The sequence below is a fragment of the Delphinus delphis genome, chromosome 18 (assembly GCF_949987515.2).
Source record: "Delphinus delphis chromosome 18, mDelDel1.2, whole genome shotgun sequence".
NCBI classification, from domain to species: Eukaryota; Metazoa; Chordata; class Mammalia; order Artiodactyla; family Delphinidae; genus Delphinus; species Delphinus delphis.
The window spans coordinates 15,484,267-15,500,524 of NC_082700.1; the positions used below are offsets into that span (position 1 = coordinate 15,484,267).

Consider the following 16,258-nt stretch of genomic DNA (forward strand, 5'->3'; position numbering starts at 1 on the left):
GCAAGTACAGAGCTGAAAATACTGGATTAGGAAACAGCTGAAAAAATACCTGGGATCCTCTATTTGCTTGCAACGACTGGGAAACTGGCATATTATCCCATCTTCTCTGTGTCATTTCCTCTGATAAACGCCTGTAAAACTGTTATGCACACGCATACACTTTAAGTGAGTCAGTCAGCCTGTGACATCCTAGTACAAATCATTACTTAACATTTCTTTAGTTGGAAGTCTGTTTGGTCATTTGCAACAAGCCTAGAATTCTCAGAGACATCAAAGGAAATCAAAGGAAGTTCTTTCCTTGGGTCAACTTCAGAAAGCACAAAGGGGGAAAAAAAAGAAGGAACTGACCTTCTACATAAAGTGAACTATTCTCAACAAAGAGATGAGTGACAATGAAGTAAGTAGACTTACTTTAAACAATCCTGCATGTGTGGATTGTTTTCAATCTGTAGCGAAACAGACACAGTGCCAAGAAAAATACACAACCGTTATCCATGAAGGAAGCTGAGAATAATTTGTCTAGTTAAAATGTGAGGCCAGATATTAGGGCCAAAACATGCCTACGCTCATAAAAAAAAAATCAGCTCTATTTTTCAGCTACAGTGAGAATGACTTCAGTTAGTCACTTAAATTTGCTCAGTGCCTGCTGTGCAAGGAACACTGGGTCAGGTGCTACAGAGAAAAAGAACATAATTTATGATCTCGATGGGGAGATAAACACACACTTATAAATGTCTAAAGAATACTTACATAGCAACTTATTAATCAGAACATATAAACCATGATACTATGGAATAAGAACTTAAGCGATTAGATTTGTATGGAGTTAATAAAGATAGACTGCCTGATGTAAGGCTGGTGAACTTTCAGATGCTGAGGCAGTTAAACATGTCACTGCATTATACTCTGTCCTTTTATCCAAACGATAACATTGAACACTTAACTAGTAGCCTACCTAGCGTGGTGACTTAGCCTGTTTCCAGCCTCCACTCTTTCCTGTGACTACATCCTCCTGCCTCCCGTTCCCACTGAAACCTAAACTTTGTATTCTCCACTGATAAGGCTTAAGATATCATAAAAATTTTATTGTAAAAATATGGTGAAAACTGGTATGCTGAACAATATTGCCTGCCATCCTATTAACAAACAACAACAAAAATACATATGAGTACACATTTCTAGTCTGATTGTATTCATAAAGAAACTTACCTCAATCTGGCCATGTTCTTTGAAGGACAGCTTGATGTAGGAGTTCTTACTACTCTGGAATGGGCCAGGTTCTTTGTTAGGAGGAGCTGGGTGAAGATGAACCACTATTTTGGCACTAAAGAAAGAGCAAATGTAATGTATTTAATTGTTTTTTAAAAATCACTAATTCTATTTTCATAACTTTTAATATACTTCAGATCACTTAAAATTCGTGTAGAAACAAACAACATCCTGAAAGGAATCCTTTTAAGGTCTGTATCAATTCAGTATTAATGAACCTTTCAAAAGTATCTCTACTTAAAATCTGTAAGCTGTGAACCAAAAAATTCAAATTACTAGCGCCAAAGACTAAATAAAAATGTGGTTTTAGGAAGTAAGTTTAAAATAAATTTGTAGAATTTGGGGTGGTTTATGATATTGGTTTATGATTAGGTTTTCCATCTACAGAGTCATCCCCAAAGGCTACCAGGGGGCCTATAATTTCTGCCAAACCATACAACCTTACTCATTTGAAAACAAAATGTGAAAACTTATCTGTGTAAAACTGGCCAGCTGACATTTTACTAAAACTCCATCCAAAACCAACATTCTACAGTGTCATTTTTGGAAAACGCCGCTCAGTCAGCAGCATGATCTAGAGAGATATCCCACAGTAAAAACAATTCTCAAAATGTTGTTGTTCCAGGATCACAAACTACCATGATCTTTATGACTACTATTATCTTCTATGCCATCAAAATACTATTATATTTGCTGAGTTTTATAAGTCTTTTTCCCCCAACCAGCTCAATAAAGAATCTTCTATAAATATTAGCAAAACTAAAAACTCAAAGTATCTTGCATACCTAGCTTAGAGCTTTTTCTTTATGACCACATTATAGATACACCTATCACTCAATATTACTTTGTTTAGGCCCATATAGTTGCCTAAATATCACCCTAAAATTGAAACACCACATCTGGGGCCTCCTTGATGTAACAAATGCTTTGGTTAGTGAACTGGAGCCAGGCTTGTATGGACTCTTTTTTTTTTTTTTTTTTACGGACTCATCATTGGTTCCTTTGTGATGAACATCTTAAAGTGAGGTGAGCAAATAAAACTGTGTAAGCAGAAGCACGGGACTGTGTGAAATGAACTGTCAGGTAAACAATAAACCTATGACAATTAGGATCAGGTGACTAAGCAAAAGCATCATACACTCTTTAAAACTAAAAAACCTGAGCCCTAACTATCAGAATTTGTCAAAGGAAACCCAATGAAAAGCTAAAAGATGATACAAAATTAAGTGTAAACATCCCAAAGTCAGAATAAAAAGATCCATGCTAATTTTTTCATATATTCACTTCTTGGGTGATTCAATTACCACATTTCACCAAGTTTAAGATCCACCAATTCAAAGAAGCATCTTGGGTACAGAGATGTTAAAAGGTGAAAATGCACATACATTTTTGACTCAATGAGATATGGTAATTATTTGAGAGGAGTAGCTGGGAGCTAAAGAGAATATTTGAGAAAAGTCAATCTGGCATATTATCGAATTCCTCCTCACTGGAGATGTTTAAAAATAGACACTAATGTGAAGGTAAATATTTAACTATTTTTGTTATAGAGTTTAGTTTTCCTTGGAACACAGCAGAGAAAAAGTCAAATGATCTGGAACACCTTAAAGTTTGTAGAACTTTTTTTTTAAATTTAAATGGTCATTTTTTAATATGATTTTTAAAAATTAATTATTATTATTATTTTTGGTTGCATTGGGTCTTCATTGCTGCGCACGGGCTTTCTCTAGTTGTGGCGAGCGGGGGCTACTCTTCGTTGCGGTGCCTGGGCTTCTCATTGCGGTGGCTTCTCTTGTTGCAGAGCACAGGGTCTAGGCGCGCGGACTTCAGTAGTTGTGGCACACGGGCTTAGTTGCTCCATGGTATGTGGGATCTTCCCAGACCAGGGCTCAAACCCATGTCCCCTGCATTGGCAGGCAGATTCTTAACCACTGTGCCACCAGGGAAGCCCAAGTTTGTAGAACTTAATAAGGAAAGCAATATATAAAGCAGTATATACGAATACTAGGTATCACTATGCTGTACACCTGAAACTGATATAATATTGTATTGTCGATCATACCAAAAAAAGAGAAAAAACTCAATAAGATGGAGAAAAGTGACAAGGTGGAAAATATAAATCGGAGAAATAGCCTACTCTAAAAATCTATGCCTTGTTAATCTCTTCAAAATATTGGTTAGTTTCTTTTATGTCAAATAAGCCATCTTTTATGCTAGCTACAACATTATAATTAAGGATGCACTGCATTTCCAGGGAAGTTTAACATTTGTTTCACTTCTACTGAAGGATCTAACTACATTAAAGCTGAAGATAAGCCCACATGGAAACAAATTCCTTATCAGCAATATTTGTTCATAAGTTGCCCTCAATCACATGCGTGTAAAGTATAAAGCGAAAATGTTTTATATACTTGAATAAACAGAAACGTTTTAACCTGTGGCTTTAAACCAAGGTGAGCACATCTCCTGGTCTACCTGGGACAGTCCAGTTTTATGCTTGCCTGATCTAATTATAAGCAGTGTCCCTTATTACTCAAAGAAATGTCCCTGTTTGGACAATAACTCTTGTGATACTCTGTTCAACACTGATATCTGAAAAAGTCGAAGTTGAGAAACTTTATGGTCAACTACAAATAGGAGGCAAGTCAAGTATTTTTCTCAGATGGGTCATTTATGAGTTCAGGTACTGAATGATACATACACAGACACAGAAAAGCAAATGACTGGGGACTTCCCTGGTGGTCCAGTGGTTAGGACTCTGTGCTTCCGCTACTGAGGGCCTGGGTTCAATCCCTGGTTGGGGGACTAAGTTCCCACAAGCCGCACGGCATGCCCCCCCGCAAAAAAAAGCAAATGTCTGTGGAAATATATACAGTGACAGCCCGCCCACACTTATTTATTATGACCTGAGGATATTACAGCAACTTTAGTACTTGATTGTTGCTTTAAGAATGACTTCCTATATACACTAACAAACGTAAGGTAGATAGCTAGTGGGAAGCAGCCGCATGGCACAGGGATATCGCCTCAGTGCTTTGTGACCACCTGGAGGGGTGGGATAGGGAGGGTGGGAGGGAGGGAGACGCAAGAGGGAAGAGGTATGGGAACATATGTATATGTATAACTGATTCACTTTGTTATAAAGCAGAAACTAACACACCATTGTAAAGCAATTATACCCCAATAAAGATGTTAAAAAAAAAAAAAAGAATGACTTCCATTTATCAACGAGTTTAAAGTAGGATAATACCTTCATTTTTTTTTTTTTCTCCCATTGCGGAGCACAGGCTCTGGACGCGCAGGCTCAGCGGCCATGGCTCACGGGCCCAGCCGCTCCGCGGCATGTGGGATCTTCCTGGACCGGGGCACGAACCCGCGTCCCCTGCATCGGCAGGCGGACTCTCAACCAGTGCGCCACCAGGAAAGCCCTACCTTCTTTTTTTTAAAACATATTTTTCCCCAGTTTTGAGATATAATTGACATATGGCACTGTATGAGTTTAAGGTGTAGAGCATAATGATTTGACTTACACACATCATGAAATGATTACCAGAGTAAATTTAGTGAACATCCAATACAAAATTAAAGAAATAGAAAAAAAATTTTTCTTCCTTGTGATGGGAACTCTTAGGATTTACTCTCTTGATAACTATCATAGATAACGTACAGCGGTGTTAATTACATTTATCATGTTGTCTTCAATACATCATATCCCTATTGCTTATTTAACTTATTACTGAACGTTTGTGCCTTTTGACCACCTTCCTCCAATTTTCCCTGCCCCCCACACCCCACCTCTGGCAACCACAAACCCCATCTCTTTTTCCATGACTTTGGTTGTTTCTTTTTGAAGTATAACTGACCTCCAATACTGTTAGTTTCTGTTACACAACACAGTAATTCTATATTTCTATACATTTCAAAATGATCCCATGATAAGTCTAGGTACGCTATGTCACCATACAAAGCTATTACTTAGTTACTAACCATATTCCCCACACTGTGCCTTTCATACCCATGACGCATTTACTTTGTAACTGGAAGTTTGTGCTTCTTAATCTCCCTCACCTACTTCCTTCCTCCCCCAGGACGATACCTTCTTAGGGGAGCTCTGACCAACAAACACAATCATCTGATTCACTTGCACACACACAGTCACGGCCATGACTGACTGAGCAATGACTCAACCAAGTTAACAAGGACAGCTTGACTGGAAACGATTTTGTGCATAAAGACTGTAATATACAGACCTTACCTTTTCCCAATTCCAGCTGCCTGTTCTTCAATGAACACGATTTGGGAAAGAGGAATGGCCATGCAGCATTCCTGGGAGGGAATCAAAAGAAAACACGATCTGTAAGACTCGTCAGAAATCCTTGTTTTATAGATTTAATGGGGTGCCACATACCTTTAAGGTCCTTAGTAATTATAACAATAGAAAATAATAATGTTATTTTATTCCTTAAATAAACTTAAGGAAAAACTGAATGAAGACAATACTGTGGTAGCATTTTGCGGCATGGAAGAACATAAGAGGTTTAAAAGCACCTGTCACTACCTTTGTTTTTACAGGAGCTATATCTTTTAAACAGTAGTATTTATATGAAAATTGTTTACATATAATATATTCTTATATGGAAAACAGAAAATAAAGCAGGTAAATCAAAACGACTTTAAAGAGTGTGTTTAGAGCTGATTTTTCCTCTTTATAATTTTCTATATTTCACTCACCCACCCACAATTAATTTTTAACAGAAAATACTAACGTGGCTTCCCTTTATTATTAATTATTATTAATAATAGGTCTAAGGGCTTTGATATTAGCTCCTTTACATGATAATCAAAAAACTTATACTAAGATTAACTTAATTTATAAACATATGGTTTAAGGACGCCTACCCCTCCAGAAAAGATTTCTTTCTTGAATCTCTATTTCTTTAAAAAGAATTAGGCAACATTACCAGTTCTAAGGCATTCGTCACCAACCAGGCCAATATCACCACTGAGGGGGAAAAATTGGTTCTTCGGGGGCAAAAAGAGTCAGAGTTTGCAGCGGTTAGTGACATGCAAAGAGCCACAGTACAGTATATAGTTTACCTGTGGAATTAAAATTTCATGGGGTAGGCAGCCAGCAATTTAAAAAATAACATAGAAAAGATTGCTTCTTTTACTGGCAACACAGAGATTTACACACAAATACACACAAACACACACACACATTCAAGGTAACGCTCTTTGGAATAAAGATATCAGGTCTATACATATCACTGAGTCCTCTCTTCCTAGAAATGCAAAAACGGGGTGGGGTTTCTCCTTTGCTGAGTGACTGAGAGGCAGTTCATCTCAGTATCTAGGTAGAAGCCTGCACTTCTCAGCAGACCTCCAAACGGGTTGTTTTCAGGACCCCTGACTGATGGGGACACTTGAGTGTGAGGGAGAATCTGATTAGTGCTTAAAAACCAGGAGCTGCCAGGATTCTCTGTACAGTAGCTGCAGACTGTGCTAGGGTTGAATGAGGGACCAGACCCTAATTCCTCTATCTGTGCCCCATTCAGAGAGACCATATGGAACACACTCTTCTGACATCTGCAAACAAAAATTTATCACATGTATTTATAGTTTTGCCAGAAAGAAAGAAAAAAAATCAGTGACATAAAACCTAGAATAGAAGCAAAAAACTCGATCTTACATGATTTTTCTGATCTCTCCAAATTAGACGGTGCGTACTAAGAAGGAGGGTCCCAGCATCAAATTTTATCTAGAAAAACAAGATCATCACAAAATATTAATAACCTGTCACTCAATGTGGTCCAGATTTTCTTCCCCATGAATTGCACGATAGTAAGTCAATCACATAAATAAACATTTTAGAATTAGATTTATCACAAGTTAAAGAGAAGCAATGTTAAACGCTTCATAAGCCTTGCTAAAATTAGGAAAAAATTGGGCCTCCCTGATGGTGCAGTGGTTGAGAATCTGTCTGCCAATGCAGGGGGACACGGGTTCGAGCCCTGGTCTGGGAAGATCGCACATGCCGCGGAACAACGAAGCCCGTGAGCCACAACTACTGAGCCTGTGCGTCTGGATCCTGTGCTCCGCAGCAAGAGAGGCCGCGATAGTGAGAGGCCCGAGCACCGCAATGAAGAGTGGCCCCCGCTTGCTGCAACTAGAGAAAGCCCTCGCACAGAAACGAAGACCCAACACAGCCATAAATAAATAAATAAAAATTAGGAAAAAATTGCAAACAACCTAGCTATGTAACAATAGGGAAGTGGTTAAATCAAGTGTGATACATTCATACTATGAAATCCATGCAGGGGTTAAAAGGAATAGTGGGGTAGAGCTACATGAACTATCACGGAACTCGAAGACATAGGGTTAGTAGGGAAGAAAGCAATTGACAGCATATTGCATATAATGTAATCAGATAGATATAAACTCCATATCCCTCAAACTACATGTGAATAGATCTATAAATAGATAAAGAGATGTGTGTATATATACACATATACACATATAAGTAGTAGAAAAAGGTCTAAATGGGATACTCAATGATCTGTTAACGATGGTTATCTCAGAAAAAGTGTGAGGGAATGGGTGAAAAAGAAGCAAAGGGCCCTTTTTCAAAACTATACACCTCACTATTGAGTGAATTTTTACCATCAGATTGAATTTCTGTATAACACTCATAAATTTTTTTTTTTTTTTTTTGTGGTACATGGGCCTCACTATTGTGGCCCCTCCTGCTGCAGAGCACAGGATCCGGACGAGCAGGCTCAGCAGCCATGGCTCACGGGCCCAGCCGCTCCGCAGCATGTGGGATCTTCCCGGACCGGGGCACGAACCCGTGTCCCCTGCATCGGCAGGCAGAATCTCAACCACTGCGCCACCAGGGAAGCCCTCATACAAATTTTTAAATTATTTTTAAATAATAAGAACATCCAGAAAAAAACACAAACAGATGCAAAATAGGTGTGGATGGAGACTCAATCAATGGCACTGGGACACCTGGGTTGCCCATTGGGGGCAGGCGGGAACAAAGTAAGATTATACTTAACACATTGTACCAAAATAAATTCTGGATAGATCAAATATTTGAGTTAAAAATGTATGAAAGAACTAGAAAAAAATTACAAGAAAAAATTTTAAATCACTTCAGAGTGGAGAAAGTCTTTCTAAGAAAAACATTAAACCCATTAGCATTAGAGGAAAAGATTGATCGATTCCCCTCCACACACACACACGCATGCACACAAATTCTTCATGGCAAAAACCACCAAGGGCAAAGATGGCAGACTGGGAAAAATAATTGTAACTCACATCAGAGACAAATGTATATGTCTCCTTAATATATAAAGTACTCTTACAAATCAATAAGGAAATAGCCTATAATCCATTAGATAAATGGGCAAAGACTGTTAACAGAAAGTTCACAGGAAAGGAACTACAAATGACTCTTAAACACATTAATTGATGCCCAACGTCACTGATGATAAGAAAGAGGCAAATTAAGACAACACCAAGATACCCCTTTTATCCATGAGATTGGCAAGGGCCCAAAAGTTTGATAACATTGTGCTGGTGACGTGTTGGACAAATAAGCATTTGCACACATCACTGGAGGGACAAGTGCTATGGAGGGCAATGTATTATCATCTATCAAAAATATAAACACACAAATCCTTTGATCCAATCAATGCCCTTCTAGGAATTTATCCCAAAGACAAATTCACACATGTGGACAACGATATGCTACTAGGTTATTCATTGTTGTTTTTTAAAAGCGAAAGATAGGAAACAATTTAAATGTCCATCAACAGGGAAATGTACATCCACACAAGGAATGACAACTCAGTCATTAAAAAGAATCAGGAGACTCTTTATGTATTTGATAACATCTAAGATGCCATGAATTGAAGATTCATCCTGCTTCCGGGGGGGTGGGGGGGTAGAAAATGTGCACTTAGACTTAATGAAATATGGTAAATTCCCCACATAGATTAAGTGAAAAAAGCAAGTTTCAGAACTCTGTATGCATAGTATATAACAAGTTTATACTTTAAAAAGGAAAAAACAATATATTTTACGCAAACACCTGTGTATGACACATGCGTATGACTCCAGAATGAAGCACTGGTGACTTCTGAGGGGGACGTGGGTGACAGAGAGACTAGGATGGGAGGAAGACTTAACTTTTCGTGGTTTTTGAATTTTTATCAGGGGATTGTGTCACTTAGGCAAATTATAAATGTAAAAATGTTTTTTAACTATAATACAATCACAAAAATGCCAGCTAGGTCTTTAGGACCAAACCTTTAATCCTCATAATTTGTTATTATGCACTGGAAGTTATATAGATAAGCAAATTTTAGAGTTGGAACCCAAAAGACTGACAAGTCAAACCCCTTCATTTGTCAAAATCAAGAAATATATTGGAAGTTTCTATTCACTTTAGTTACTAGAAAGTCGAATTTGCCATAAGGCAGGACATGCTTCTATCCTTTTGAGGAGTAACTAGTTATTTCAAAAGTTATAATATAAAACAGAAACTCAAAGGAAAGCATCTTAGTGAGGGTCCAGGTTATTACAAATAATAATCCTTCTGAGTTTAAAATAATGTGGTTAGGGCTTCCCTGGTGGCGCAGTGGTTAAGAATCCGCCTGCCAATGCAGGGGACATGGGTTTGAGCCCTGGTCCGGGAAGATCCCACATGCTGCGGAGCAACCAAGCCCGTGCGCCACAACTACTGAGCCCATATGCCACAACTACTGAGCCTGCGCTCTAGAGCCCGTGGGCCACAACTACTGAGCCGGTGTGCCTAGAACCCGTGCTCCACAAGAGAAGCCACCACAATGAGAAGCCCACGCACTGCAACGAAGAGTAGCCCCCGATCTCTGCAACTAGAGAAAGCCTGTGTGCAGCAACAAAGACCCAACCCAGCCCAAAATAAATAACTTAAATAAATAAATTTTTAAAAAAATTTTACATTTTAAAAAATAAAATAATGTGGTTAAAAATGGGTAGCAAGTGAATAACCAATTAGAACATTATTATGTATCATTCTTAAGTAAAAATATTCATAAACGCAATTATGTATGCACTTGACAATATATTACAAGATACTCATAATATTAATATAGAAAAAAGCAGTGTACACAGCACGGTTACACACACACACACACACACACACACACGTACCTGCACAATCACACACACAGGATGTGCCAAAGGTAATTGTTTACGGGTAAAGGATTACTGATTATTTCAAGTTTCTTCTTTTGGTTTACCCATATATAACAACTTTATTACTTGTCTAATAAAAAAAGATAAAGAAATCTGTTACAGGCATATATAACTCCATGCAACTCTGAAATGTATATAAATTATTTTTTGTTAAATTGAACATAAGCAGAAACACTCTGTCAAAAAAGTCCTTTATAATAACATAACCAATACTTTTTAACATGAGTTTTAAAATATTATTTTCTAAGAGAAACGTCTGACTGTATTACTAATATCTTAATATTAGTAAGTTTAAATAATATGGTTAATAAGCTTTAATGGGAAGAAAACTGCTGAACCATCTGGTCGAAGACACTCTGTAAGAGATTTCCACCAAGTACTTCAGCACCTCAGAGAAAAGACTTCGGAGTTCCACACTTTCCTCTGCATCTGAAGTAACACATTCACATTCCTGGCATTTAATGCGGCCTGGCTACAAATGTTTTGGTTAATGTTGCATACGCAAAACCAAATAATTGAGTTTAAGCATTTAAAAAATCTCTATTTTGGGCTTCCCTGGTGGCGCAGTGGTTGAGAGTCCACCTGCCGATGCAGGGGACTCGGGTTCGTGCCCTGGTCCCGGAAGATCCCACATGCCGCGAAGCGGCTGGGCGCGTGAGCCATGGCCGCTGAGCCTGCGCGTCCGGAGCCTGTGCTCTGCGGCGGGAGAGGCCACAACGGTGAGAGGCCCGCGTACCGCAAAAAAAAAAATCTCTTTTTTGCCAATGAGTAAGATTTCACTTTTCCAGAAGCAAATGCTTTTATCAACTTGAGAGTACCTGATACATTACACAGCATAACTACATAATATTAGGAAACTGATTAGGAAACTGCACGTTATCTGACCGAAACTGATTATCTGACCGAAATCCAAGCATAAGGATGTGAGTTTAAAGCTGAAGCCAGAGGACGTTCCATCACCATGTTGATGAACAATGTGCACACGTAAAGCATTGCTGCTCCCAGTGAAGACACTGTGTAATTGTTCCCTTCAGGGATTCCAAGGGATTATGAGCTCAACGGGACAGACAAGTTTAGGCTGCTTTGCTTCTACCACTCAGAGCTAGAATAATTTCAACTACTTAAGAGTCAATAGTTAAAATAACTTAGGCATTCGCTGAATAAGCTCTTACTGTTTTGTTTTGAGTTCACATTTCTCTGTTATAAAAGTAATATGCTGTTGAAAATCTGGAAAACATTTTTTTAAAGTCTAAAACAGAAAATGAAATCATTTGTAATCAGACCAGCCAGGGTGTGTGGATATAATCTTAAAATAAAATGAGACCAAGATATTTATAGTTTTATAACTTGCTTTTTCTCACTTAGCAGCCTATGGTTAGCCACGCCTCATGCTGATTAGGGCATGTCATATTTAATTAACCAATTCCTATGGGGGACATTCAGATTGCTTCCAATTTTTCCCTATACTACATAATAATAAATAATATATATATAATACTGCTGAGATGCACATCCTCGTTCATTATATTTTTATGCATCTCTGATTATTTCCCAAGGGTAAATTCCTAAAAGCTGAAAGAAAATACACATTTTCTAAATCTTCTAGTATAAACTGGCAACTTGCCACTTTACACACCACTAACCTTCTTACATTACTTTTTAAATTAGCTGAGGCTACAGACGCTTCTGTGAATTGAAACAAATGACCTGTCCACACTGCTTAGGAAAACAACATATTATCCGGTCATAAGGGGCCCATGAAAACTTTGCCTGTATAAACAAGTAAGAGGCACCTGAGCAGTGGAAAGAGCAATGGTCTGGCTCCACCCATTACTAACTGTGTGACCTTGGACAGGTCACAGTTTTCTCAACCACGTACTGAGGGTCTCAGTGTACTCATCTTCAGAGGATGTTCCATAAACATACGTAGAACATACATATTACACTACGGAAAGGGTCTGGCACTGGTGACTGCTGTTTTTTTTGTTTGTTTGTTTGTTTGCAGTACGTGGGCCTCTCACTGCTGTGCCCTCTCCCATTTTGGAGCACAGGCTCCGGACGCGCAGGCTCAGCGGCCATGGCTCACGGGCCCAGCCACTCCACGGCACGTGGGATCTTCCCGGACCGGGGCACGAACCCGTGTCCCCTGCATCAGCAGGTGGACTCTCAACCACTGCGCCACCAGGGAAGCCCCGACTGCTGTATTTTTGAAGCGCTCCAGCAGTGTGAACAAAGCACAGTCTTTGGGAGTCTGATCAATAGAGATTTAACTCCCAGCTCTTCTGAACTAACTCAGTGGATCTTAGGGCAAGTCACTGTTGCCTCTGAGAGTTCTTTTCTCATTCAGTAAAATACTCACCTCACATGCCCATTGAGAGGATTAAATTATGTAAAGCTCCTGGCACGTAGCAGGTGCGCTGCTTCTTCAAGGTTTCGTGTGTTTCTTTGTTTTAATGTATTTCACACCCACAGTGAGCCAGAAGATACAAAGGACGAGTAGGGAGAGTCCACTGGTCTTAGCCCTGCACCTACTGGGGAACATGTTGGGTGCAAAGCTGAGAAGGCTGTGCAGTCTGCACTGCAGCACTGAGACCACGGGAGCTAGTGAGAGATTCTGAAAGGGCACCTGCTCAGATCCGGAGGTTGATGAGTGCAGTTTCCTGGAGTCCTCAGACCACGCGAGGTCTGGACGCCTTCCAGCAGAGGGAGAAAGCCAGGATGCAAGACTTCCCCCAGGAATCAGTCTGGCCCTCAGCCACACTAGGGACAGCTCAGCAAGTGACTGAGTAGATCCAGCCCAGGGACCACAGTGGTGAGCAGGCCTTAGAGCTTCGCTTAGGTTTCAAGACACCCATAGCCCTCCCGCACCACCCCCAGCTTGCAGAACAGTTAAGAATTCTTGACTAACAACAAGGACCTACTGTATAGCACAGGGAACTATATTCAGTATCTTGTAATAACCTATAATGGAAAAGAATCTGAAAAAGAATAGATACATCTGTACAACTGAACCACTTTTCAGTACACCTGATACTAACACAACACTGTAAATCAACTATACTTCAATAAATAAAGTTATAAAAGAAAGAATTCTTGATGAGATCAAAGGGTCTCGACTAAGTATTTTCCATGACTTTTTTCTCAATCCTCTGATACCTATATATCTGCTAAAATAAGAAGCAAAAATAAATAAAAGAAAAACTAGAATTTGCTGGTTCAGCAATGGTTTTTCATATATGGGTGCTAATCGTTTGATCTTTTTATTGTTTTAAAGATACCATAAGGACTTCCCTGGTGGCGCAGTGGTTGTGAATCCACCTGCCAATGCAGGGGACACGGGTTCGAGCCCTGGTCTGGGAAGATCCCACATGCCACGGAGCAGCTAAGCCGGTGCGCCACAACTACTGAGCCTGCATTCTAGAGCCCGCCAGCCACAACTACTGGGCCCACGTGCCACAACTACTGATCCTGACATGCCTAGAGTCGTGCTCCACAACAAGAGAAGCCACTGCAATGAGAAGCCTGCGCAACGCAACGAAGAGTAGCCCCCACTCACCACAACTAGAGAAAGCCCGTGCGCAGCAACGAGGACCCAATGCAGCCAAAAATAAATAAATAAATTTATTAAAAAAAAAATACCACAGTTATGTTTTGTGCAGCCAACATGTCCCTAATTTGCATATTGCAATTCCATAGAACAACAGAGTGTGGGGATCGGCAAAAGCTAGACGGCCAGCAGGGAGTGGCTTTGGAGGAGACTTTGAAGACCCATCTGTCAATACCCATATTCGGACCTGAGGGTGCTGCCAAGCTCCAAGCCCCCGAGGGGGGACAGGTTGATTAAGCTTCCCATTCTCCCCAGTTCCAAAGGTGTAACCTCGGTTTACAAAAACAAAAACATTGAGCTTGTCACTCCAACCAAAACATGCAAACCCAATTTGAGATCAAGTTAATAAAAGTACTGAAGCAGTAAACAGAGTTAAGGCCAAGCAAATTATTTAAGAAAAAAAGATCTTTACTCAATAATGGAAATATGGAAAAATGCCCTCCAGTAGGGAGAGCCCCTGGGCCCCCGGTACCTCCGATGGCTGTGTAACTAACCCCTGCCCTCCACCCCCTAGAAGGAAGGAAGCCTCAAGCTTCTGTAAAGCACAGACAGAAAGAGCTCTGGGTCCAGCAACGTTTGCGAAAGTACAGGAGGAAGTTTCTCTAAGGAAACTCCAAGGAAGGAGAAGTAGCAAGTGAAAACTTCTGGAAACCACAAATGCTAGTGAGTAAATGGGTTTTTTAATTTTTTTTAATTCCAGTTTATACATTTCATCCAGAACAGGATGATAGTTTGTAGTCTGACGGAAGTCTCCAGTGAACGTTAATATTTCTGTGAAATACTGGCAATATTTCTCCTTTCAATTTGCAAACACACCTCCTAAGGTTTACGCTTGGATTACCGGGCATGGCCTACTCCACCACTCGACAAAACAATCAAACCGCCTTTCTACTGTCACTCCTAAAGAAAAAACAAACAAAACACAGAGCCTACAGCCAAGGAGTCCCAGGAGAGGCTAACTCCTCTTTTCGGAAATCCTTTTAAAGCCACCCCCCCTCCCGCTCCGGCCGGGACCGCCTAGTCCCTCGGGCTCCCCCAGGTCCCAGCGCCCGAAGTCACGCCCGGTTCGGAGCGCAGGACCCGGCGGCCTCCGGACAAAGGCGGAACCGGCCTGCCCGTCGCCCGCCCGCCGCGATCGGGGCGAGGAATCAGGGTTCCCGGCCCGCGCCCGCCGTGCCTCCCGAAGGGGTCTCACCCCGGGTGGGAAAGGGGCCTCCGCCCGGCGCGCCCGCCCGGAGCCGTTCCCAAGTCGGGCCGGAGCCGGGCGCTGGGCCGGCGTGGACTGCGGGGGCGGCGCCGAGCGGCGAGGCAGGGCCCGCGAGTCCGGGTCCGGGAGCAAGGCCAGGCCGGCCGCCGCCCTACCTTCTCCTCGCCGTCGTAGATGCGCACTCCTCGCTGCTGGATCACCAGGGTCTCGTTGATCTCCAGGAGGCCGCTGGTCCACACGAAGCGGTCCATGGCCGCCCCCAGGCCGGCCACCGCCGCTCGCCCGCGCTGGCGCTCCCGGCGGCGAGCCGAGTGCCGGGCAGCCTGCTGCGCCCCCTGGCGGTGGGCGGGGTGGAGGCCGGCAGGGAGGTAGCGGTCCTGCCCGGGCGCTCTGGGGAACGCGCGCTACCCCGGGGTCGCCGGGGGACGTGGCGACGTGCTTGGCGCGCCCCCTGGCGTTCCTTCCGCCAAGGGCCCGGTGGGGACATCCACCCCATCCTTTGTCCAGCTCAGAAACAAACACAGAGTTTACAACGGACTTTGAGGGAGCCCAAACCGCAGCTTGGACTTTCTTATTGTGCTTTATATCTGCGTATTTGTGCCGTTTTCTTGTCAGTGCCCAGCATGCTGCCATGTTCATTAAAGGCTGTAAATGATAACTTTTTTTTCCAGATGAATATTCATGACCTGAATTGTTTTCACACAGCTTCAATCAGTATGTAAGTACTATTTTGTATCCTTCTGTTTTTCACATTAAAATCATTTTCATTTAAGGGACTTCCCTGGTGGCACAGTGGTTAAGAAGCCGCCTGCCAATGCAGGGGACACGGGTTCGAGCCCTGGTCTGAGAAGATCCCACATGCAGCGGAGCAACTAAGCCTGTGCGCCACAACTACTGAGCCTGCGCTGTAGAGCCCGCAAGCCACAACTACT

The 16,258-nt window shown here is 41.6% G+C and overlaps 1 protein-coding gene across 1 annotated transcript in view; it reads right to left on the bottom strand.

Annotated features, from left to right (window-relative positions):
• VPS36 (vacuolar protein sorting 36 homolog) overlaps positions 1-15,831 on the bottom strand; it is a 33,716-nt gene extending 17,885 nt beyond the window's left edge. Inside the window, exons 1-5 of the mRNA XM_059996110.1 lie at positions 15,482-15,831; positions 6,959-7,027; positions 5,525-5,595; positions 1,210-1,324; positions 50-139 (exon numbers count right to left, since the gene is read on the bottom strand). Coding sequence (XP_059852093.1) covers positions 50-139; positions 1,210-1,324; positions 5,525-5,595; positions 6,959-7,027; positions 15,482-15,577 — 441 coding nt within the window. The 5' untranslated portion in view covers positions 15,578-15,831. The remainder of the gene's footprint in view (positions 1-49; positions 140-1,209; positions 1,325-5,524; positions 5,596-6,958; positions 7,028-15,481) is intronic.
• Positions 15,832-16,258: the final 427 nt, after the last annotated feature.